The 26603-nt window shown below is 36.7% G+C and overlaps 1 protein-coding gene across 1 annotated transcript in view; it reads right to left on the reverse strand.

Annotated features, from left to right (window-relative positions):
• Positions 1 to 26603, reverse strand: part of LOC149302582 (dynein axonemal heavy chain 5-like) — a 110974-nt gene that overhangs the window by 78986 nt on the left and 5385 nt on the right. The window contains exons 7-28 of the mRNA XM_089482290.1: positions 25750 to 25951; positions 25214 to 25309; positions 24161 to 24334; positions 23979 to 24068; positions 23670 to 23825; positions 22271 to 22410; positions 17397 to 17548; positions 16860 to 17067; positions 16423 to 16510; positions 15611 to 15734; positions 14972 to 15138; positions 13803 to 13895; positions 11915 to 12112; positions 11603 to 11683; positions 11121 to 11525; positions 10550 to 10668; positions 9547 to 9683; positions 9082 to 9244; positions 8396 to 8507; positions 7622 to 7750; positions 4607 to 4806; positions 3157 to 3310 (exon numbers count right to left, since the gene is read on the reverse strand). Of these exons, the coding sequence (XP_089338416.1) occupies positions 3157 to 3310; positions 4607 to 4806; positions 7622 to 7750; positions 8396 to 8507; positions 9082 to 9244; positions 9547 to 9683; positions 10550 to 10668; positions 11121 to 11525; positions 11603 to 11683; positions 11915 to 12112; positions 13803 to 13895; positions 14972 to 15138; positions 15611 to 15734; positions 16423 to 16510; positions 16860 to 17067; positions 17397 to 17548; positions 22271 to 22410; positions 23670 to 23825; positions 23979 to 24068; positions 24161 to 24334; positions 25214 to 25309; positions 25750 to 25951 (3388 nt within the window). The remainder of the gene's footprint in view (positions 1 to 3156; positions 3311 to 4606; positions 4807 to 7621; positions 7751 to 8395; positions 8508 to 9081; positions 9245 to 9546; positions 9684 to 10549; positions 10669 to 11120; positions 11526 to 11602; positions 11684 to 11914; positions 12113 to 13802; positions 13896 to 14971; positions 15139 to 15610; positions 15735 to 16422; positions 16511 to 16859; positions 17068 to 17396; positions 17549 to 22270; positions 22411 to 23669; positions 23826 to 23978; positions 24069 to 24160; positions 24335 to 25213; positions 25310 to 25749; positions 25952 to 26603) is intronic.

Genomic DNA, 26603 nt, shown 5'->3' on the forward strand with positions numbered 1-26603 from the left:
AAATTATTAAAATGTCTATTTTTGAAAGGATTCTTAATGTACATGATTGTTTGCCATGGGACAGTTTTGGATTTAAGTTCAAATTCTTGCCGTTCATAGAATAATTCTGTTGCACATTGATCACTTTATAGGAACAAAAGCAAAGGTTTTGTGCCTTCAGTTACAGAAACCAATTAATATTTTGAATTGCAATCACTACAAAAAATATCCAGTACTCTTTACTAAACCAAGACATGCAATTGTCACACCATGATTTCAGCACAACAACTCAAGTACTTTGATAAAAAGATAAATGGGTGTTACACGGCTGAATATACAGCCCAAGCCAACATCTGTAAAGAAAGCAAGATGGGTTGGCTTTATATAAGCTTAACATTTAAGTTTGGGGCTCACAAACATAGCAGGAAATATAAATATACTTAAAGGAAAACACTATGGCATTCTTAGTTGGTGGCTGCCAGGAATGCAGTATTTGTGCAAAATAGAGCAATATCCTCTATAAGTCGCTTCATTCTATGTTGGGGCTATAGGGCTGACATAGCTAGGTTTTGGTGAATTAATAAGTGTACCATTCAGTGATCCATATCTTGGAAGTGATCCTAGATACGATGGCACCTTGGGAGAAACTCTGTTGCACAACCTCCCCGCAAGGTGATTAGAAACCAAGGCCAACAGTGAGCAATTCATTCAAGGATCACATTTGGCACTAGAAAAAGGTCTTTCTTCAAGCACAGCAGAGCATGAGCTCTTTAATGGATATAAAATCAAATGCTGATACACAGGTGCTTGACATTTTTTTTCTTTTGCCCCAAAGTATTTAGTCACTGAGCATTTTGTGTTGGCTCATAAAGACTATATGCGGATTAAAGTTTCCCAGTGGTCTTTTGATTTACTCTGATCCCTCCTGATTCTCCATCCTATACCTTGTATTCCTATACTTTTTAGCCTCATATTCAATATAATTTAATTCAAGTATAACTACAGAGCACAACTGCGTCTGTAAAATCCACTTAAGTTAAGATGAAAATGTGTACATTCTGGGATTATACACATTTTCTTTACAGCGTTAAATATTATTATTATTATTATCATTTTAATGGCATTTGAACATAGTATTTTATAGAAATATAATTCTAAGACTCCGACACTAGTCTACACAATGAGTTTATGGAAGCTAGAGATGGTCAGATTAAACCCATGCTGGCAACAAAGATGCCATAAAGACGCATCAAATTGTCAGATGGAAAAAACTGATTACTTTGCAGACTTGTTTGAAGCAGCCATATTAACCTGCAAAGTTGTGGGTGTCATTGGAATAACATCATACAGTCATCTATCTATCAGACCTCTGGAACACCACTGGAATCACTGGAATCCACCACTGGAACACGTGTGCACACTTAGGAGCCAAACCTTACTTACTCCCATTCTGCCAATTGGTGTGTACAGATAAATTAACGTTTCCTATACCAAAAGTAACGGCTATATTTCATACTATACATATACATATATATATATATATATATATATATATATATATATAAAACTGGGGTGTCATCTATAATCCATGGGATAGGCAAAAATCTATCCTCAATCTAAGATGAGACCAAGGATTGATTAAGGTTTCAGTCTTTACATCTGTAAAAATGAGCCAAAAGGTTTGTGCGTGTTAAATTCTGTGTTTCAAATTCTAGTCCATCTCAAATGGAGATATATTTGGCTGAAATGTTGGGCTATATTGGGTTGCCAGCCCCGCTGTCACAATAACATGTTATGTAGTGTTTTTATCCTTTAGCCTAAACTATGCTGTATAGACATACAAACAAGGTGTGGCTAAACTTGGTCTCTTTACAATGTACCATGTGGCATATCCTTTTTTGTGTATGCTCATTAACCCTTTTATGGACATTCATTTTCTATGCTGCGCTTGTGTGGACACAGTTTGTTTTCTTGACCGTTACCTATTTCTCTATTTCTGATTATTTCTACACACTTCAGGGCTGGTATGGTGATACACGTATCCAGCCCACGGCAGTAAACTAAAGGACAGGATCCACTGCACAAATGCTGTATTTTAGCTACATGGAAGTGCCATTGACCAGTTTCAGTATTTATTTCACATACAACTGTAGCAGAGTTAACTGAACATAGCCTGCCCCCCCCCCACTCTTGCCCTCACATACGCACATTTGGAGACATAGGGTCTACCAATGAATGGAAGAGTGAAGCACAAGTAGATAATACAATTTATCCAACCTATCCCGATTTTACTTTCTTTAAAAAAACATTTTTTTCCCCAGAAATTCAAGTTATTTTACTTTTCCTGTTGGAATCACTGCCTTTATACTGTATACTATTATCTTATTGTAGAGGCTTCTATCAGTTCTGTGGCTGCCACCGTGCGAAGAACTCTGGAGAAGTTTAATGATGCTCTCTGAGCTAGCACTCCCTGTAGATCTTGTTGGTTATTTTGGTGACTCTGTGATTGACCCCTGAAATCGTCCAATCATTTCAGGCCTAAAAATGTTGTCATGAAAAACTACCAATAAAAGCCTTATCCAAAAAAAAGTTCTAAAATCCCAGAAAAGCAATGTATTACGACCATTGGTGCAGAAAAGTTTGTGGCCCGAGGTAACATGATGTTCCAGTAGCTTCGATATGCGTAATTCCAAATTTCATCTTAATTTACAATTTGGCAAAAGCTCATCTAGAAATGGCACGCCTGGGACTATCGTCAATACAAAAACCCCAAAAGGGGCCTCCAGATTACTTTATACCAGAAGTGAAGCCAAGAAAGGCAACAGCTGCTACCTCCAAATATACTTCTAACTCCAAAACCAATTAAGTATAATTGCTCGTATTACTTCTGCAACGTTCCCAAAGCCAATATTAATAGCTCAACCAATTTTCAATAAGTACCTTTATGGGGTTTCGACACTTTTGCATTTACTGCCTCTTTGGGCATTGATGATGATAATACGAGTGCTATTTAAAACCATCCTTCAAAGGCATAGAATGATGTTTTATGCATATTGTCATGGCATCGTATTGAACGAGTAACATCTATGCTTGCATTTTCAGTACACTTGGGGAATAAATATAACCAGATTGCGTCAGGGATTGTACAGAGCTGGACAATTAAGGTGAAATACATACCTGAGGTAACTGCTTTGCAATGTCACCTCCAACAAATACGGCTTCCAGGTAAATCCACAGATTCTGCACGGTGAGCCAGTTCTCAATGATCTCTGTGGTGTTGGACAGTTTCTGGACCCATTGTTGAATGGTTGGCTTAAACGGTGCATTGTACCTGTGTACAAAAAAAAAAAAGGATCATGTGGACAATGTCGTGAAGATCACTAAATATGGCATCATGAAATACACATCAAGATGGGCAGCAGTAATTTTAACGCAAGCCCGTAGGATACATGTCACTGAAGTGACTCCTTCATATTCACACATAGCCACTGGGTCTCCATTGAACCTTTAGATCTCTTTCATGGCAGGCCAATGATTGAGCTAGGCAACTAAATATGTTATTTACAAAAACACTGCGGTATTCAAATCCTGGGAAACACTTAAGGCATTAGTAAAAAAATAAACTAATATTAAACTAAAATACACATCTTCTTCAACAGCACTGATCCTATATGTATATAGAAATCAGAGCTGTCACGCTGCCTACAGTATAAATGAATATATAACTATATGAATTTTCTCAGCGGGCAGGCGGCAGCCACAGCGTTCAGCTCCTCTTAACAATTTAGCATGTCGAGAGCTTTACAATTTCACATTCTATGTCCTTTGGCTTTGATTCTGTTTTCTATAATAGAATGGATTCACATTTAAGGCATAACCTTTATGGAGCTACAAAGGTCCGCAATGTATGATCTTATTTATCATCTTGAAAAGAAGTGTAAAAGATTAGCTTGCGAGAATTTCATTGGAAAAAAAAAAAAGCATTAGAAGAGCGTACAAAAAAATCCACTGAGCTTAAATACTTATAAACTTTCTTTTTGTGAAAAGTTACACTTTAAATAATAAAAACACTTAACAATTGTGGATGGAGTAAGAAATAGGGCAGTGGTGGATTGTGGTACGAAACCGCAAGTAATTGTGGTCAATTTAATTTCAATGTAAACAAATAACACAAAATAAGTATAAATTTGGCCGGTTTGGTAAAATAGGATTGTATTGCAGTTAGTTTTACATGTCTGCTGGCCATGCACGGTATTAATGCCCAACTGCCTAGCACTAACGTGCCTAATGTTGTCTGTTATTCACCTTGCTGTATTTATAGGACAACTCAAACTATTAGTCTGTGATTGTCCGGGTCAGTACACAATACATGTGGGGTTAATGTGAGTGCAGCCAGTAGAAAATAAGTAGCCCATTATTTTGGGTCAAGGAAGGTTTTTTTTTAATTCTTTAATAGATCACAGAGAATTGCATTAAATGTATGGTCGCTTCTCATGGTAAGCTTGACATTCCCGCAAGCTATATTGTATACATAAAATATGCCCTGCATAAGTAAAAGCGTGCCTTAATTTACCCGGATTTATTAGCTGTGATTCTACATGTACCTCAAATTGCCATGAGTGTTTACCTGTTGCTCATGATGGATCCCAGAATCATAAGACTGTCTTCCATTAGTGCAATTTTTTCTGATGTATCTGACCCCTTAAGAAGTAGCTCCCCTCTTGCCTTGAAGGGGGCAAAAGTAAATACATGGGCACTCCATTCATTGACAACATTTTTCAGCTTGGCTTCAATATCTTTTTCCTTCACAGCACTGATGCAAATGTCCTAAAACAAATAAATAAAATGACATCATGTATATTTTTTGTACTTAATCATTTAGGTGATGAATTATTATTAATTGAGCATAACACTCAAAGGGATCTAAATAACCTCTGTGTGTTACAATGAATACCCTGCAAAAATAATTTCACCGCGCTGAATCCGATTTACAGCTATTTCAATTTTAATACACCTAAAGCCCTCTCACGTTAAATCAAGTGGCAGTTAAGTGCTGCTTTCTTTCAACAAATTAAAAGGAATAAAAAAAAAACCATGTGTGACAGTATTGGGTATAATAATAATACTACGTATAACTGGATATTTGTGTTTCTTGAAAGAAAGATGAAACAATTTAAGTAAATCTTTGCTAATTAAGCCAATCATGGAGGAAACAGATAAGTAATCATCATGATATCCACCCTTAGGTTACCATTGCATTTAAATAAACTGTAGATAACATGCAGTAAATGTGCCCTATGGGAAGTTTACGATTTACTTGCTCGGAAACATAGCCCTCTCATCCCAAGAAGCCTGATGAAGGCTATTTGATTAATGATGGTGTGTCTGTATTCCACATGCAGGAATGATAAGACATTTTGATTATTTGGATTACACAAGAGTACACACGCCAATCAGCCATAACATTATGACCACCTGCCTAATATTGTATAGGTCTCCCTTTGTGGGGCCTCCATGGACCGGACTTGCTTGTCCAGGACAACTCACAGATGCTCGATTGGATTGAGATCTGGGCAATTTGGAGGCCAAGTCAACACCTTGAATTCCTTGTTGTGTTCTCAAACCATTCGTGAACCATTTTTGTTTTGAAGAAACTGCTGAAAGAGGTCAATGCCTTCAGGGAATACCGTGTCCATTAAAGGATGTACATGGTCTGCAATAATGCTAAGGTAGGTAGGACCCAAGGTTTTCCAGCAGAACATTGCCCAAAGCATCACACTTCCTCCGCCGGCTTGCCTTCTTCCCATAGTGCATCCTGGTGCTATGTGTTCTCCAGGCCTACCATGACCCTGTTGCCGGTTCAACACTTCTTCCTTGGACTATTTTTTTAATAGATACTGATCACTGCTGACTGGGAACAACCTCACAAGATTTGCAGTTTTGGAGATGCTCTGACCCAGTCGTCGAGCCATCACATTTTTCCTCCATCAACTAATATCTCCCACCCAGTGACAGGTACCACGATAACAAGATTATCAGTGTTATTCACGTCACCTGTCAGTGGTCATAATGTTATGGCTGATCTGTGTGTAGAGAGTATATGATCAAAATGAATGCCCTGTACATGGAGAATGTCACCACGGCAAACTTATTTCACTGAATATTTTGTTAAGTCAAGCTGTAACACATCAATAACAAAGAAGATACCAACTAACTGGAAAGATATTACTAGAGATAACAATTGGAGTTATGTATCTCAGAACTTCCCTGGGTTGGCTACCCAGAGCTACCCCTTCTTCTGAAAGAGCGCCTTTGCAAAAGGGCAGGGGTGACCATTGAATGAGGTGGTGCTAGCAATGCACCAGACCCCACACTAGAATTTGAAGTTACATTTTGACTGTCAAATGACAAATAAAACAATTGTATTGTATTGTAAATTGTTGTATTGTTGCTATGATAAATACATTTACTTGGCCCATTATTCACTTGAAAAGAATTTACTCTGTCAGATTTTCTACTTTTGTGGCTGATATGACTCCTACTAAACACTGCAGTAATAACAGAAAAAAACAGCACACACTGGTTCTGGACAGCGTTACAATGTTATTTTTTATCCAAAAGTGTCAATAATACAAGATACATCTACTATAGAAATATAACAGTTGACCTCTTGTCTGTTAAAAGATGAGCAAGGTGACTACAGCTTATGAGGAGGAAATAAGAGAGACTTATACATGAATAGAACCAAATGTGGAAAGCAGAGGCGTATTCTGGCCTATGCCAACTAGGTCCAGCAGCCCGTCTGCCACATAACAGGGAGCTAATAACTCTCTTGGGCGACTCCCTGTAACTCCACTGTTCAATGGACCTGTTAAAAGGTAGATCACTGATCCCCCCCAACCAACCTATCAACACTATGGAGGGCTGTGCCGTATCTACACAACCTCCATACTTTATTTTTGGCCGACATCAGACGTCCAACAAAGCTATAAGTGACCTGGCAAGGGGGATTATCCATGGGGCAGCTCTTATGAAAACATTTTGGGCTATTACCTGATGCATGTATTTACTGGGGTGCCTAGAGTAACTAGGGCTTAAGGCAGCATTACATATTAACTGATCTCTTCTGTGCTCTGTTTATTGACTTTCTTTGAATTTCCTTTTCTGTAGATTTGTTTTGGACACGACTACGTAGTGTACATTGAGCCTATTGTCTTGTCTTGAGCTGCTTTATTACTTGGTCACCTGGTTGGACTTTACCACCGTGCTAAATGCTATAAGCCTTCCCCTGGCTGTATGTTTTACAACAAACAAACAAAGGGGTATACATTAGGAAGTATATACTGGGCGGACTGGCAGAGATATACGAAAATTATTCTATTAATGACTTGTGGCCTGACAGTTTCTCCCGTGCTACGTCCTATTTGTTGTTTCTTACCATATTGTGGACATATCTGGAAAATGATAAACATAGTAAAGATTATTCTACAAAAAAACATAAATATGTGCACAGTATGGATCATCTTTATGGGACCCTGGAGGTTATATTCCAAAGAGCACCAATCACTGAGGTCTGCTACAAGATAATGGGGTTTGCATCTAAAACCCAACAAAGAATAGCATCCACCATCAGGATGATTACCTCAATGTCCTCTTTATACTTCAGCAAGGAGGCTTCCATTATATTCTTTAAGGAGAATGTTTCTGACTCTACATCAAAGTTGTGGCCAGTTAGCTGTGAAATTCTATCCCAGTGTCTTCTCATCATTGCCTGTTTATAGAAAACAAGAGAGGAACAAAATATCTTTATTGGCTGGAGACTGTACATAATAGCATATTTTATGCATATATCTATAGAGTTATAACAGACAAACAGTATAGGAATAAATTATACAAATAACGTTGCACTTGGATTTGAACAATGCCTATTATTGTACTTTTGATTCTGTTGCCCATTAACAAAATTACCTTTTACTCCATTAGTGCTACCTGTATATATTGTATGACTATGGAAATATGGAGGTGGTCTCTGTTGGTAATATGTTGTCTTCATCTCCATACAATTGTGTATGTCTGAATAGTGAATACTTCTCAATCTTTCAGATGACCAAAGAAGGAAGCTTTTGTTTTGGAGGGACACCTGGGAGATTTGTAAGCGGTTGCTCCTTAATTAAATATGGATCCAGCAAATAATTTTGTGATTTATCTTTTGTTTAACAATTGGATTGTCAAAAGGAGGTGATGTTTGAGGAATATACACAGTTAACTTAAAAATGACACCAGTTGCCCCCAAAATCAACATATTATGCAAAATGAAACTAATATTAAAAAGAAATGTACACTATATCAATAACATACAATTTTTGTTTGTTTTGCGGCAGAAAGCAGTACATAAAACCTGCAGTGTGAGTCTTACTTTGTTGGCCATCATTTCAAGCAAAGGGCAGCTCTCACTGAAGTCATCAATTTTCTTCTTCAAGTCGTTAAAGGCCTGCCACTCTTTCAGAGCTTTGGGCAGCTTGCGGATTCTGAGAACCAAGGGACAGTACACCACGTTATTGCGGCCCAGGGAGTTTCATTTCAAGTCACCAATCAAATTAAGACGACATTCAAAGTTCAGAAAGAGTTCAAGAAAGTTTGAGTGGAAAATAAACACTAAGCACCATTGCAGGTAACTATAATTCATCACAATATCTTTGATGATACTTCTCATTTCATTATAATCTTAGAGAAGATTACATCCTAAAGAGTCAGGTACTTAATATCCACCAAGAAAAAATAATCACAAAAACACTCTGCTCGTGAAAATAAATTAAAAACATTTAATTAAAATAGAGGGTGCATTACACCACCAGAAAGTCTATTAAAAACTAACTATGCTGTAGGTATTACCAAAAAATATGCAGGGAGAATTATCTACAGCTTGGAAAACGCTGAAGTGGATTATGCTTACAATTAATAGCGGAAATGTTACCCTAGACATAATGCTTTTTCTTCAACAAATGTTATTTCAAGAATTTCAAATGATTTAACAGTAAGAGAATTTAAGTTATTTCCAAATAATCCCAGAAAATAATTAAGAAAAATGAAAAACATGTATACCGGTTTTGGAAGTCTAGTAGCTCATTGTTGATTTTCTCAATATCGAGGTCAGTCCAGAGGATATCATAATATCCAGTAATGCTGTCTATGACTGAATTATACAGGCCATACAGTTTCTGAAGCAAAGACAGCTCACGCTTTATCCTTTGCAACTCTGGGTAGTCTGGAAAAAAAGATAACATTGGATAAAGCATCCTTATTTTATATCTATTTTCATCTTTTTACATCCTGACTCATCTTCTGAGGACAGCAAGGCATGAACTGCTTATTTCTTAAGTATCGGGGCTGGTTCAAAAAGGGAAAACTTAGAAACATACAGTTTGAGGACAGATCCGAGTTTATTGGCTGATCTAGTCTGCTACTAGACCATTGTAACATTTGTTTTGAAGTGTTAATGAGCAAATGTGGTTTGCCTTAGGCAGGGCAGAGGTTACATCATTACATACAAAAATAATTATATCTTACCTGTCATAGAAAGGCCAAAGAGTTCTTCTCCGCCAGAAAAAGTGACATATTTCCTCCACAATTCATCAAACTTTGCCTGGAAAACCTGCAATCTGTCACTTGCCTCCCTTGGTGGAATCCCTTCCACACCAGGACCACTAAAAGAATGGGAGACGTTGCATCTTTATGGAATGTATCGATTTGTTAACTTTTTATGCTAATCTCATCATATAAATAATAGTAGAATCATTTTTCAACTTGCAACAGCAATCTTGCAAGTATAATAAAATTAATAATAATAATAAAAATAATAATAATAATATACACATCTAGAATAAGTTGACTTAACCTGTGGTACCTCAAGGGAAATGTGTAATCAAGGGATACTTGAATACCTGTTTACCAATGAATTTGAAAAAAAATTAAATCTTAAGTGTACTTGCTATGACACAAGGAGAACTTCATTGCATAGAACATTACTAGTGTAAAAAAGACTCTGAAATACCGATCTACAACAGATTAGTGCAAGAGTTTTATTAAACACAACTAAGCGGTGCCATGATATGTCGTCATATACGAAGAGGTCCACAATCAATAAAGTGGATTATTATTGTATTATATAGTACTCCACACACTGGGTGACAATATATATCTATCTATCTATCTATCTATCTATCTATATATATATATATATATATATATATATATATATATATATATAGATAGATAGATAGATATATAATATCGCAGGTCATTTTGGTTTAATTTGCTTGTAAGGTCGTAGAGTAGAACACGATTATATCCTTAGAAATTATAAATACCGATCACTGTCACTAAATCTAAATGCTGGCACTAGCCGTGAATATCGTGAATCTCCGATCACAGACTGAATTATAATGGCATTAAAATACATAAAAAGAAAATCGTGTTTCTGTTCCACCTTGACAATTAAGTTAATCAAGGTGGTACTGACCTAGAGATATTGACCATCACATTAAATGAACCGTGTTACTTAGATACTCACGACAAATCGTAATCTTTATAATATTCTGCGGCATCGACCTGAAATCTCTTGACACCTTCTAATAAATCAGTTTTCATGGCTGGCTGCACTTTCATGAGCAAATTTTGTGTTTGAACAACCTATTAACATAAACAAGTCATTAAGAATACAAGAATAGTGAACATGTTTTACTTGCTAATGGTAGACATTGACAAGAAAACTATGAGCAGGCTCTAGCTTGTAAAGCTGTATTCTCTCGGTCAAGACCGGATTGCGTGAAAAAAAGGACTGAAAAAGGACTGAAGTGCCTAATGTAATGGACTGAACCCAGTAGACAGAGGGGGGAGATTGAATGGACATAGATGGGTCAAAGGGAGAAAAGTCGGCCAATATCTGGTGGCACAGAGAGAGAAGAGGGCATACAAAAAAATGAGAGCGGAGGAGTAGGTAGGTATAGACAGAAAGAGTGAAATGAACCATTGATATTGATGTTAGCCCAATAAAAAAGCACTTTTATATACTGCAATATGTGTACTTATATTGTATATGGATATGTAACACAATACATAGCATGTATTTAAAATCAGATTACCTGTGCGTTCAGATTCTTCCAGGCATATGCCAACCCATCCACTCTCTCTGCATTGCCATCTTGGAAAAGCAGTTCGTATTTCAGCAGAAGGCTGTATGATTCCTCAATGGGTCCAATCATCATGTCGATTTTTATCTCCGTGTCCCTTATCTCTTTCAGCCCATCCATAGCGCCACGCACATCATCCAGATCGTTAATTGGTCTGTTCAGTCTCTTGCTGAGGTTATCAATAAAGGAATAAATGTCATCCATGTCTGTAGCAGCTTTTTTATTTAAAGCTGAGCCAATCGCCCTTTTCCATCGACGACATTCTTGGACTAAAGACACTTTTAAACAGTCAGTGGCAAAGTCCACAGGGCCCACGATGCAGTGACCGGAGAGTTCACTGATTTGCGTCTCCAGTTGCTGTTGAGAAATTAAGAACCGTTTGTAACTTGATCTACAGGTTGTGGGTTGTATTGCAACCGTTATTTTGTGCTTACCGAATAATAGCTCAATTGACTTCTAAATTCAGACATTACTGGGTTGGTTTCCAGGAATTCCTTTACTTTTTCTTCTACATCCTGTAGTCAGAATAAAAAACAGTTTTATAGTGAACAAGAAAAGAGTGTGTTTACCTTGTGGAACCCGTGTTTGGATATATTTCTACCTGTGACTGGTAGTTATCATATAAAGGAACGACATTTGGAATCGCTATATAATTAAGATGAATAAAGTACTAAATTCAGCTTTACAAAGTCCCATAGATTGCCTACATTGCAGTTTTATGTACATCAAGTATTTTTCTTTTTTACCTGGTTCCAGATCCCAGAAAACGTAGCAAAACTGCTAAGAACATCAGTTGCGTCTGCCTTGAGGGACAAGACAATGGTGCTTAGCTGGATGACAACTTTGCTCACATCTTTATGTTCAGTGATTTGTTTGTCCAGAGGTTTCAGCGTAACCATCTTAGTGAGTTCATCGCCCAAATCTCTGGCAGCATTCTGTTCCATCTGAGAAAGATATCAGAAATATTTGTGAAGGAAAACATTAATCAACCCATAAATAAATTAGTGTCAAATTATTTGAATAATAATCTGTAAAATAATGTGTTAAAACATCAGTATCAACATCAACTTATCCAACATATCCAGCTCAGCTAGTAAGCCTCCTGTTTACATGAGGCCAGGGCTTGTAATTTGTACCAAAATGTTGGATTTATTAAGGATGATGGCCTTCATCATCGAGTGGACTTGGGGCTCTCTACATTAAACAGCTGCTCTGCCCTCTGCAATTGTAACTTGGTTTAAGGAAACAAGCATAAATCAGCTATTTTTTATTGAATTTAATTTAATAAATTACCAAAAATAGTTCAGTACGTAATTAGATAATAAACTGCTATTTGAAGAATGACAGAACAGATTAATTTCCTAGTACAAAATAGAAATAACTGGAGTCGATTATGTGAAACCATCAAATGTTCTTCTATTTCATGAATATTTTTTTGTCATTATTTTCAAATAGTTTAAATGAAATGCTAATTTTAATTTCTCTTCCAGTGCATTTGTGTTATCTTTACTTTGCTAATTCTAACATAATTTGTAATTGTAATCAGAATTCTCCACTGCATGGAGACTCAAGAGGCATTTATAGAAGTGCATGAGATGAGCCCACATAATGAGAAACATTCACACAATAATGCTGGGGTCTGTTCACCAAAGGGTTTACCCAACTGAACTTACATAGCCCCCATGCACAAATGTGGGTATTCAATGAGATATGGGTATAATTATGTGTCTTTCTTGCACCCTTTGGGTGCCAAGGTGGTGGACAATGATTATTAATGGCCACCTTTCTTGGGGGATTTAGAGGAAGGAGATAAGTAGGGTATTATTTTGTTTTGATTTTTAAAATATTGTTAACCCCTTTAGCATAGGGGATAGGGCAGAGGAAGAAGCACAAGTGACATATTTGCCCATCAAAAGGGCTAACCCACTGAGCAATGGATGGGAGTAGGGGTTAAGGTAGGATCCATCAGCTGTTTACTTTTATTTAGAATGAATATCTGCCATTCTTATGACAGATGTATATACACAAAAATAATTATATATACTGTATATATATAATACAAACATTATTAAAAGAAGTATACTGTTATTATTTTATTCAATGCTCACATCATTCTTTCTCTCTCGCTTTCTGAATTAAGGGTCACTCAAGACCATATTCTCTTTTGCTATTTCTGCATTATCAGCACTATTTAATCCCCCTGGTATCTATCTATCTATCTATCTATCTATCTATCTATCTATCTATATACTGTATGTCTGCATTGTCAGCCTTATTTAAACCTTTTCTAGTAACTTGCTCTCCCTCCCACAGAATGTAGAATCTTCATCTGTTTTTTATTCACTAACAGCTGAACTGACAGTTTTCAAATAATGCGGCTTTCCAATAAAACACTTTATATGCCCCACTCCAATGGCAAGGTCTGCAGAGCTGCCATCCAGCAGTATGTAGGTCAAAACTGTGACCCAACTTATCTACTCTACAACTGCAGAGTGAAAGCAGCCATCTTGTGTCATCTTTTATAGCCCATTAATATTCACTAGTGTAGGCAGACAGCACATGCTGGACAACTTAATGTCCTGATCAATCTTCTGTATTGAGCATTACAGATAAATAACACAGCATGTGCCTTACCTGCTGCTGTTTGTGGTGTAGATGTGCAAATTTCCATAGAGGGATATCCTTCGCCGACGAAAGTATTACATTAATGGCTTTGTTTACGGCACTCTGAGAAATAAATAGTAAACACATATAAAGTACATCAATTATGGTTTGAAACAAAGGGGCAGAAAAAAGTGCTGTAATGCATCCTATATCCAAAACATCCATGAAGAGTATTCATGTACATGCCCCCTTCCACCCAGCAGCCATTTTCCAATCTATCAAGCGAAGAATGACCTTTTTTAGGTTTTGTTTATAGCATTTGTTTTTCCATCTCCCATCCCACTGGACGTGGAATGGGTTGTGGATGCCTCCTTAGAACAAATTCTTACCATTTTGCACACAAGACAAAGGCAGTGGGATGTACTTACTGCCTCCACTTGTTAATATGGGGTCCTTGGGGCTCCTCTTTTTTAAAGGTTTTTAATTTTTACATTGTTTTTTAAGGGGACTGAGGGTTGTTAATAATATGCCTCCTCTTGAGGAGAAATCTGCGCATTTGAAAATTTTCATGAATTCTGAAGTTGTTTTTCAACTTGTATTAACTTGATCCTGCTGCAGTAAAGTTGGCACAAGTTAGGTATAGTTGAAGTTATAAATGCTTATCAACCATTAATGAATGGAAGCATTTGTGCCTATGTTCAGGACCACATGAAATCTCAGGAAGATTCCCAAGTACAGCCTAAATAAAACTACTCTTGGGAATTTGTAAGTGTCAAGGAATGAACCCGCTGAGTGAATCGATTCACACATCATCTAAACATCACGTGAGTTCAGTCTGCATTGATTTTAGTGCAGAAAAACCTACAGAGAACTTCATAACTTGAATGGTAACAATTCTTCGGCAAGCAGTTGATTTGACTTCACAACAGACACAAATGTTTCCTACAAGAAGGACTGATATAGTAAATCAGAGATAATGCACTAGAATCAATGAAGCTTGGTAGCTTGGGCATTTCTTAATCCAACTCTGTGCTTCCAAACCTCTGTAGGATGTAGCATTTCAACTGTGCACAAAATGAATTTCCATAACAGAGAAAAGGCTGAAGTTAGTTGTGGTAGGTGTGCTACCCTAGAGGTTTGGTACTTTTGTGAGGCAACGGAACAGAGTTACATTTAAAAGTTCCTTTACTATTCCTTACTTGTATATCTTCCAGGCTTGGCCTCATGACAACATTTGGAATAGCGAGCTGAATTTCAGCTTTAAACAACGGGGTTGAGCCATGATCTGTTGTAAGCTTCGTTGTCTGGTACTTAGAGCTGGTGGTGTGCAAGCGACGCTTTAAGGCATCTAATGAAACTTTGGTACCTAGAAAAAAAAATATGTGTTTGACCACTTGAAAACCCCACCTGGAAAGTAGTACAGCTAATCAATATGTATTGAGACCAAATCACTAGCCTCCTACTATGCATTTTAGTGTTTCATGCCATCGTTTAACATCTGATCCATAGCGTTTTAGAAAACAGCATGATTTTAGGAAGAAGTACACGATTAGACTGATTTAGGTTAACTAAAAGTTCATTTCTAAAATGAGCATGCCTTTTTATCTATGGATAAAACCAGATAATATTCTACAATGCACAGTGCTACGGTATTAAATCTTAATTTTTTTTTACACTGGGTGACTCGCGACCACATATATCTAGAGTTAGTAATACAGATTATAATAATCTTATTTCAGGAAGATCCCCTTGGAAACTAAAGGCAGTTTAATCAATTCAATACATTTAATGCAAATGTTCACAGACGACATAATAAGAGAATGAATAACAGGACCTACATTTGACCAGTGAATCGGTATTCTTCTGACACAAGTGCCCTATTGCATTATAGTAGCTACAGGAAAGACACTCCTGGCAGCGAGTTTTTAGCTTTGTATCAAGATGCGCACAGGCAAACAAATCCTACAACATAAGATATGACACAAGAGATTATTTCATACAAACACACTGCCCGCAAGTTATAGCAAAAGGTTTGATATATTGAAGTAGTGGTGTACCTAAGAGGTAGCGGGCACTATTATCATCATATATGACTGCCCTGATGCTTACTGCATGCTAACTACTTCTCTTTTCACTACACGCATGATGAGGTTGGTGTAAGCACCCTTCCCTGGTGGCACAAGCATATGTTTGCATGAGATCTGTTACTCGGATGGCAGAGATCTCTGTCCACAACCCCCAGTACGAGAATCGGGTCAGAATATGGCCAAACAGAGACACAGATTTCCTGCTACCCAGCAATCTGTATCCTATATAATCTAGTAGAGAAATGTCCTTGTATTTTCTTACACCAGTATTATAACCTGATTGCTTAAACTGTTTTATTACTTTTCTATTTGAATTATCCCCTCTATGCACCATATAATTGTGATTATAGTGTGGCAGACAAAGTCACATGTATAATGGTGGAATTACCACCAACCAGTGAGGCATATGGGTGGAGATAGAGTTCTATATTTCTATATTTGTAGTGTAGAACAAACATGAGACTACGTGAATGCAAATAAAAATTCCACCTTCCCACCTTAGGTCAAAAACAGTCGGATCCATGAATTAGTATAGCGAGAGAATGAGAACATAAAACCGTTACCTGTAGACTATTTCTATCAGCTGGTTTCATTTTACTTTTCAGTGTATCAATCATTTCATACAAACAGAGCTCCACTTGTTTGCTCTGCCTGGAAAACAAAGATGCAGAGTGATTTTATGAGAAGAGATACATCTTGGAGTCCACGATATCGCCGGAGAATGATACTAGCATTTGAAGATTCTTCGCAGTCAGCTTTTGTTCTATTGTTATCTAGTTGGATACCTGTCTGGCTGCACCAACTGGACAACTTTAATGCAGACACAAGGCTGTTAGTTAATGGACAGTGCTAACAAGTAATCAAGTACCATTGCCAAATAGCTTCTTCAAAATGACTGGACTGAAAGCAATAGTAACATACTTGATCGGTGTCATCTCAGAAAATTAGTATATCTTTTGGGAGAGTGACAAAGCATTGAATTAATCCGGAGCAAACATACGTGCACAAGGTATCCGCAGCTTCTGCTACGACTTTTTCTGTCCCCTCCAGGAAAGCGGAAACAGCAACGGTGTTATCTTCTGGTAGATCCACCAATGAAGTTTCAGAGATGCCCTGCAGCAACTTCTCGATACGGCAGTCCAGGGTGTCAGATGCTTCCTTGCAGATCTGTTCTACTTGTTTCAGGTTTCTGTAGACATTTGCAATATCTGTATGAATGAAAAAGAAAAAAAACATGTTTACTTAATACATGAATACAAGAATAAAGCAACAATTACATGTAGTGATGCGTATATAAATATCAGTTTAAAGTTTGGCTGGGTACGTCCAAGACACTTCCTAATACGAAGTGCGAAAGAACCCGGAGACCTTCAGCTGGACACAAGTTATAAGAAACATACAATGTTACTACAGATAAGAACCATACGGTCCATCTAGTCATCCTTGTTTTTTTCCGTTGTAAAATGAACCAAAATGTAAATAAGTTGAGGAGCAAAGTAGAAGCAATAGTTTGACCCAACATGTCTTTAGTTCTTACATTTGTCAATGTTCAGGGATGTCCAAGAGAGTTGCGTCAAGCCTGGTGACAGAGCTTCTTCAATTTCTGTGATAAACGGCAGCATCAGCGGCTTCAGCAGTACAGGGATCCCATTATAAAATGTCTTGTAGTCCTGCAACATATCTTGTAGCCTGAAAACAAAACCTTTGTTAAAGGACCACGCTCTCTCTGTACATTTTACTGCATGCAAATACATGAATGCATTGTTGTTGGCATTGGAATGTAGGACTTCTGTGTTCTGTCCCATTTGCCTCCTCTCTCTGGTAATTAGGATTCCGAGTAGTGCATTATAGTCCACTCTGTTTATTGAGAGTTGGCCTCTCACTAACTTCAATCTCATCTTTATTTAGAAAAAAAATTCACATCAAGATGATGTTTTCAGAGCGCTGAACAATCGTTTCTTGCATGTATATACCGACATGTCTATAATGCCTAGTTCTTGCAGTTGTAAAGACCAATTATATCTACAGTGTGTGCAGGATAGGTCTTTATAACTTCCTGTTCAAGATCCTTGCACTACTTTACCTAAACATGTGTATCAAGTACTAATTTCAGCCCTTCTTTGTGTTTCCCACATAGTAACAGTACCATTCAACTTCATCAGAAGTACGCCGCTAGGTGTACATGTTACACATTAGGAAATGTCCCAGTCAGCCAATGGCACTAATTTTATCCTGTAGTTTCTCACCTACATAGTGATAGAAGAAGTCTAACAGCCCTGAAATCAGTACCCTGAAATTCAGTAGCCCTGAAATTGGAAAGATGCTATGTATTTTCAGTATCGGTCATATATAAGCATAATGCACCAATCTTAATTGATAAGGCATCATATTAGCGGTGGACAAGCTCAGAAGTCCATCTTATGTGAAGGCAGAGCCAAGCTAGACAGGGTAATTCTAGGCATCACATTTGGGCCTCTTTTATCACTAAGCCTTCCAGGGTTTAAAAATGGATAAAGTTGTAAAAGAATCTTTTTTTAAACGGTTTTGATTTTGCTTTCCGTTTAGAATTTATTTGGGATCAGGTGGCCATCTTTGACTAAGTATGAGGTGTCTTTTTTCAATTAGGATATAGCAACCTCAACTAGCCACCTCCACGAATATATCCAAAAAAGAAATCTCTGTTTCACCTGCTCCCTTTTCATAACATGAAAATGAAAAGGTTGAACATGGTTTGACATTGCTGCAGACAGCGCCACACTTCTGGCTTTCTGTCAAGCGCTAAAGCATGTCTAGTTATCCAGTTGATATGAGATTGTGTTTGGCCCCACGGGAAGAATGAGGAGAACAAAAAAAAAACCAGCAGAGAGATCACGGTTTTCTGCCCAGTGACCTGAAATTAATTATAACACTTAGGGAGGTTTTTATTTGTAAACCTAGTAAGTATAGGTCAGACTTTTTACTGAGAGTCTGCAGCCTTCTTCTCCTTGGTTGCTCATGTCAAATGTGGTGTAAATCAAATACTGCCTGGTGCGTCTCGGTTAGAGGCTGTTGTCTAACTGGAAGAGACTGCAAGTTTGCTTGTGTCTGTAAATTACATAGCCTAGTCTAGTTTCTACGCAGGTGTCCAGTCTGTAAATAAGCATGTGCACGTAACCTTCAGATTACTGAGCAACGATCCTCCAAAATGATGAATATTTAACCTGAAGCATCTGTGTCAAGTTTCTTAATGGTGGTAATAGAGAGAGAGAGAGAGAGAGAGAGAGAGAGAGAGCAAGAGAGAGAGAGAGAGAGCGAGAGCAAGTGAGAGAGAGAGAGAGCGAGAGAGAGAGAGCAAGAGAGCGAGAGAGAGAGAGAGAGAGAGAGAGAGAGAAAAGGAGAAAAAAAGACTCTGAACTGGCTTGAGGCATTTTCATTTTCTGGAGTACATTATGTGGAAAGAATGAAATAAGGATGATCATGCAAATAAACCTCCTCATGCATGAAAACATTTCAACAGTAATAGTGTTTAAGGTTAATCAAAGGGTCAGTGATATGGTTATGTAATAATGAAAATTGGGTTTCTGGAAAGGAGACCCCCTGGTTTGAACTGGACTATTAAATCACATAATGTTACTAAAATTACTAACAATGAATAGATTATATAAATTAAATATAATGATATAACTCATACAAACTATGAGTTATATCATTATATAAATTAAATACAAGGCCTCAGGGACAGTAACTCCCTTATGTCCCCAATTTATCATTCACGCCTGCAGGTGATTTTCTAATTTGAAACTCCGATAACGTTTGCCATGAGAGCCCATGTATTAAAATTTATACAGGCTCTATCACAGTATCTATTTTGTAAGCTATGCAGAATGTAGAAATTGATGTTTTCAGTTTCTATGGCAATAACCTATTAATGCCTACTTTTCTGTCACATGGCAATTAAATGATCCCGACAAAACAATCTCAATTAGGAACATGTTTTCATAATACCATGAGTTATACTAGGAATTATGTTATATTTATGTATTAAGTTGCAAAAACATTATTCAAAATTGTCCTAGATGGGTCGAATGGTTCTTATCTGCAAAGTTTTATTGCAAAGGTGAATTGGAAAATTGGAGGTGAATGTGAGAAAGGGGTTTATTCGTGAGGCAGATAAATACATCAAACTATTACACTGTTGGTTCTGCATGTTGTATACAACCAGTATATTTTCGAGAAATATCACACCGTCAAGGAAAAAAAGAAAAAAACCCAATCTGAACAGGAGCACTGTGACATAAATTAATCTGAAAAACAATCTTGTATTCTTTCTCTTTTGTTTGGTTCTAAAGGATGAGACAAATTAATTTCATGAGCATGGTGCTGGTTTCCAACCAAGACGAAACATAGTCTGTCCTGTAAATATTTAATGAAGCCCTGAGGATAAAAGAAATGTTACTATTTTGTAGCTCTCAACCTAGACAGTTTTAGTTGCCCAGAACGTTAAACAACAGTGTTGAAAAATCATCAAACACTGCCATCTGAAGAAAAATTGATTGGATGGACTTCATTTAAAATGACAAGCTTCCTATGTGTTCAAATTTTTGAAAAACCTATCTCTACTTGTCATTATCAGTGTGCAAAAAAAAGATAAACATTTAGGACACTAGAAATTTGCCTCCATATCCGACCGAGCAATGTAAATGGCAGCAGAGACTCCAACCACATCAAACCAACAAAAAAAAATCAAAGAACCATGGGCGACACAGTCTCAGTGAGATTTATTAAAGCGCCATAGCCCCAGTGAAATAGATTGGGCGGTATTTACCATAACAACAGGTTTTGGACTTGCTGTCCTACTTGAGAAATGCTTTATTTATATAGTGTTTGGCTCCAGCCACCATGTTTTGCCCATTCCCCAATAAAATTCTGATTGAATATGAGGGAGGCCGCTCATGTATGGCTGCTCTGTCTTTACAACCTGGCTCCACCATCTAATGACTCCCATAGAGAGCAGGGAACTCCTGGTCAGTTGCCCTGATGTAGGGATGGCTGGGGACTCTCATTTCTGTTTTAAGGGAATTTTCACACGTCATATTTTAATAGACAATTTAAGATAGTCTGGTACCAATCTGTTTGATGGTTGAGGAATATGACATTTTTCATATTTTCCCATCCATTCAGCTGTCACCCCTTATATTAAAAAACCATACAGAAAAACGTGTGGAAATCTATCTAAACATGGCATTCTTCAGCTTGATTTTACTCAGATTTTTTTTAAATGTAACAAAAATAATGAATTACATTTTTGGAATTTGAGTTGTACATTGGGAGCATTTTTTTGTATGTTTTGCATTTTTTTTAATTATATAATTCCTGAGTAAGAGTGCCATGGCATGAGGTGACATTGGGGAAAAAATATAACGGTACTCATTTTGATAAGTGCAATAAATGAATACATAATCCACTATCTCACAAATGACTGAATTTAGCAAATATTTTAGAAAAAAACAACAAAAACAGAATAGTCACTAGAATTTTGATTGTTTGCTATAGTTCACACATAATTTAGATTTTTTTTTTCAAAACTTTATACATTATCACCTTAATATATTTCACGTTAATATATATCCTAAAATCATATAACTAATGAAGTTGAATAAAATTACGTCTGTCAAAAATTCAAGGGCAATTTATCATATATGCTTACAAAAACACCACCTCAGAATTGAATTATGTCCATTCCTTTCACTTCTTCTTCTCTAAGGTTTGTCATCTGTCCAAGTTAATTTCCAAACCACAGTTTCTATTTTGCTGAATATAAGATCTGTGTGCTTACTTTTGATCCTGTCATTTTCTTGAGTAAATACTTTGTAATTTCTAAAGCTTTTAGGCATGGCAAGAAACATCCGACATCTTTACTTCAAAGGAGTTGGCTTAGAATTTTAAAGAAGAAGAAAAACTAAAACCAAAGTATATATATCTAAAGGATATGGCTTTCTTGGGTTTCCTAGTACCGCAAATAGTGTGAACAACTTTACATATACATTTATATTTAACTAATAGTGTTTTGCAAATGGTTTATTGTGCATTAGCCTTTTTTTGTCTAAAATGTAGTATTATTATTTACTTGAAGAGGACATTAGGCTAAAGGGTTTACTTAACCCTGTTTGTTCTTGTTGTGATTTTAATTGTGATTTTAGCAAATCATTAACGTAATCATGACAAGGTCTAGAATTCCAGATGTCTGCATTTTTTAATAGCTATTTTAGTAACAAAACTAGATATGTGAGCAGATGTGGGTTCAGATCAAATGCCTCACTGGACCTGGCGCATCAGAAAAGGAAGATGGCAAGATGGAGCCACCTCAGATAAAATGCCTACTCCATTTTGGTTTTTTTGGTTGTAGTACAATATAATAAATGTATTACTCACTTAATTTGCTGCATTTTAATTTGGTTCTCCCTTGTGGCCATATCAAGTATGACATCTGGTACTTCAAACCCCAGTTTATGTAGGTATTTTGTTTCATATAAGACTTCTAACACCATAGGGTCGAGGTTGACGTACAATTCCTGTGAAAGGAAACACGAATATTATGCTTTATTCCCAACAGGCACATTTGTGAAAATATCAGTGATTTCACGTGACATGCGGTAGAAGTTTAAGTACTGCTTAAAATTAAAGCTATTTTGACATTTTGAATTCACAGAAGAAGCACAAAAGACCAAAGCCCTGTAAATTCTATAAAAAGTACATAGTCATAGCCCTGCAGACCAGCTTCAATAATCCAGATATCTAGAAATTCACACTATGAAACGTCATTTGCAACTTTGTCCTGTTCCGTAGAAATGTTATTTTATGACCTTTTACGCAGAACACAATCAAAACAGATATTTACAGCGACTGAAGCTACTTGCATTAGACTTGTCAGATGATCTTTAGTGCTTGTACATGTTTGTTTGTTGTTTTGGGTCCAATTAAATGTATTTCCAACATGCTGGAAGGTTCCCACGCACAGATTTGTTTCATACAGCCCACCTTATACATATTTTCCGAAAATGAAATTAACCATTCATATATATTGTCCATCTCAGGGGACAATGGTTTCCTTTCACCTTATAATAGTATGGGGTGTTGCAAGTGTAGCATAAAGATCGTTCATTAACAAAACATGAAGCCTGCCCATAATCTACCATGGTGGGGGGGTCTTTGGAATTGCACTCGTCATGCCACAGAAAGAGAAGGGTGGTATCAACTAAACAAAAACTAATAGGCAATCTTTTGCACCCTTAATCACTGCTAGGTATTCCAGGAGGTCCTCTGGAGGCATGACCCCATTTGAACCTCCTACCTGACATATAAACTGTTAGAGCAAGTGTAAGTCTAGATTTTGGTCAGACTTCACACCTCAAAGCAGATCTGGCCATTATGAGCATCTGTTAAGGAAGCTGTCATTTTTTTTTATACATTATAAAGTAAGAGTCCTATTAAACACATGTAACAGGAACATTTTATGTTGATTACTTCCAAAATGTAAGTTTCCAGGCTACTTTCCTAACTATAGAAAATAATATTTTTACTCAAAAAGTCTTTGCTGGTTTTCGTATGCCCCCTTGTGTCAGAATTGGATTCATACTTTCTTCTATTGTATCTCAAGTAATGCAAGATACAACATGATAATACATTATGTTACTATTACTCTATCTAAGTTCTTCCACCAACGTGTTGTGTTACATGTTAATTTTAAAATAATACAATGTTCAAAGCATCCACATGCATCAAGGTTTTTACTTTAAAAATTACTGGAAAAGGAGCATAAAGAGCCTATTACCTTGGTGTCCGGATGTCGTACAAGGAGTGATGCATGCAGCCCGTTTTTGGCTAGTTCTGCACATTTGCACCACCCTCTGTGGTACAAGAGCTCAAACTCCATAAGCACTGATGCCATCTTGTTGTAGTTCCGAATGATCTTTTTCATTTCTAAGCCCTAAAATAAACACTTTCGTTAAAGCGTAAGACCTATAAGAATTTTACAAAAACCCCTAGTAACTATAAACAAATTAATTAATAAATAAACTATAAATGTTTGTAAGCCAAAGGTCCGATATTAGTGTGTAATCTTATCTCTACAAGTAATAACCTTTAAAAGTTCTGGTTTCGTTTTGAGGAATTTCATTGGCTGCTCAATTTTTCTGAAGAGTTGACGAGCCCACATAATCTTTCCTGTTATCTAAAGAAAGGGAAAAAAAACCAAAACTTGAGAAATAGAAGAAATTATACATTTAAATAAAGCTATCTCTTGTGTTGTATTTACATACTTACAGGAGGCACATTACGTGGTATTGGTGGATTTTCTTTCTGCTTTTGGTAGAGTTTTCTCACCATGTCCAAATCTCGATTGTATCTTTGTAGCACCACCATGTATTTTTCACCAAAGTCAAGATGGTCCTTGCCGATTCGTTCAAATTTCATCAACAGATTTACCATTTGTTCCGTCTTATGCACATAAAAGTTAAAAAAAAGAAACAAAAACCATCAACGTCAAATTATCAGCTCAATGGGTTACAATAATGAATACATAAATATTGGAATGGTCTAGATTTCAAAGGATTTCTAGGACCAGAGGATATTTTGTTATTCTACTACCCATTCACTTAATTTCCCAGAACAAGCTGCTGCAGCCCTACTATCACAAGGTCACATAACACAAGTTATATGACCTTGCTCAGTGCATCTGTGGCCCTTAGCATGTCCTTGGCTTCATACCCCAGAAGACGTTTGCTTTAAACTTATTATAAGTAGGTTCCAGGTATTTCCTTTAATTAATCTTTTGTTCTGTTGAACAGAACCGTGTATTGCAGTTAACACTATTCTGAGAAATCTATGTTGTGACAAGATGTGATGCTCTTTGTTCCACTGCTAGATGCAGACCACCCGGTTGTGAGTGCTATACTGCTATAGTGCTATAATCTGGGCCAGTTTTTGGAGAAGATCACTCATGCAGCTAGATGCGGCAATCACCTGCTTTTAAAACAGTAAAAAAATTAAACCCTGTGAGCCCAATTTGGGGGACAGATACTTTATAGCTCCCATGGCAGTGAGCACCATGTCCTAAGAAGGAAAGACAGATGATTTAGGACTAGACAGAGTTTAGCTGCCAGTAACAAGGATGTTCAATGTGAAGTGGTAAATGGTTTAGCTGTCCATCCCTTAAGCTAGGGTGAAAAAGTGAGGCAGACTTTAAGGCAGCAGAAGTGTTTATTATTTTTGTGATCATATATTGTGTTTACTAAGGTCCACTGAATCAAAGTGGAAGGCTCAACTTGTCAAGAGATTGGAGATCATACGAGTATTTTCTGGACACAACATACTTACAGTCAATGGTTTTTCAAACCAAGAATCCACAAACACTTGCAGTGACTGGTACAGCCCCTCAATTTGATTTTTGAACTCCACATAGTCTTTATCAAACTGAAAGAAATACAGTGTGAGCAGAATATCGTTAAAGGCTTTGATGTACTCAAGCAAAATTGGACAGGACACATCTAAGGCGGTTAAAGTGAGTATTTATCCTACAAAACCAATTTGCACATAATGCATATTATTTAAAATAGTTTGAACCATAAAGATAATAAAATCTATGCTTCTTACTAGCACAGAAGCTTGATGGGTTCAGCAGGTTGGTCTGCTTCTTGCTAACCTGATAACGTTATTACCTGATTTGGGCTTTATTCTCCTTTATAAATCTATAGCTGTTGATCCAACAACGAGCCCTTCTTTTTGTGTTCATCTCATTGTGGTGGGCAGTCAACCTTCCAATGTAGCTTCAGATAACTATGATCAATGCATATCCATACGTGGGCCTTACTTATTAATACAAGGTTGGTTATCGTATCTATAGTTTTACATACCTCCTGCCTTCTATGGTCCAATACATCATAAGTCTTTGCTTTGGTGTTGGCAACGATAGTTTGGTAACGGATGCTGATCTTCTCAATTCCCTCAGTTCTAATGTTCTGAAGATCAGCGAGGCTTTCCAAAATATTGCTCATTTCAGATATCTTCTCTAGACGCTTGCAAAAAGTGTCAAGTTTCCCAAATATGTAATTCTCACTGAAATTACAATTGCACAAAAATAGAAGTGATGAGAACATTAAAAAGCAATATTGTAAAATGTGGGTTTTAATAGCTTTACTCATTCTTGAAACTAGATTATTAAAATGTCATCGATCTTATTCTTTTCCGAGATGATTGAATATATTACCACTTTTATTGCATTTAACAGAATTATATTTCAGTACTGAACAGAATCATAAGCACAAATGAAGAAGTGTAACAATGTTGTTTTTATATGCATTTTATTAAGACTTTCCTTAAATCTTGAACAGAGAAACTAAAGCTATAATTCATAAAACAGAGGGAAAATTCAGCATGGTGGAGAAGGAATTTGTATAATATAATATATCGCTAGAAATCATGGGACCCAAAGTTTATGATTTTCTTAGTTTAGGAGATTCAGAGTCACAAGAGCATTCAAGACCAAATCAATCTCTTCCCTGGATATACTGTAAGCACTTGTTTGTTCTATAAATGTGATGGACCATTGAAACATATTACAAACATCTAAAGTCTATCTAAAAGCCTGCATAAATAATAATAACAAAAGATTCTACTCTATTAAGGACAACTTGTAAATCAAACCATTATGAACAGATGGTTATGCTATACGGTATGAGTTCCAATCTACTTTTGTAGGAGGTTTTTT

Source organism: Sceloporus occidentalis, unplaced genomic scaffold (assembly GCF_023333645.1).
Source record: "Sceloporus occidentalis isolate IW3139 unplaced genomic scaffold, rSceOcc1.0.p SCAF_18, whole genome shotgun sequence".
Classification (NCBI taxonomy): domain Eukaryota; kingdom Metazoa; phylum Chordata; class Lepidosauria; order Squamata; family Phrynosomatidae; genus Sceloporus; species Sceloporus occidentalis.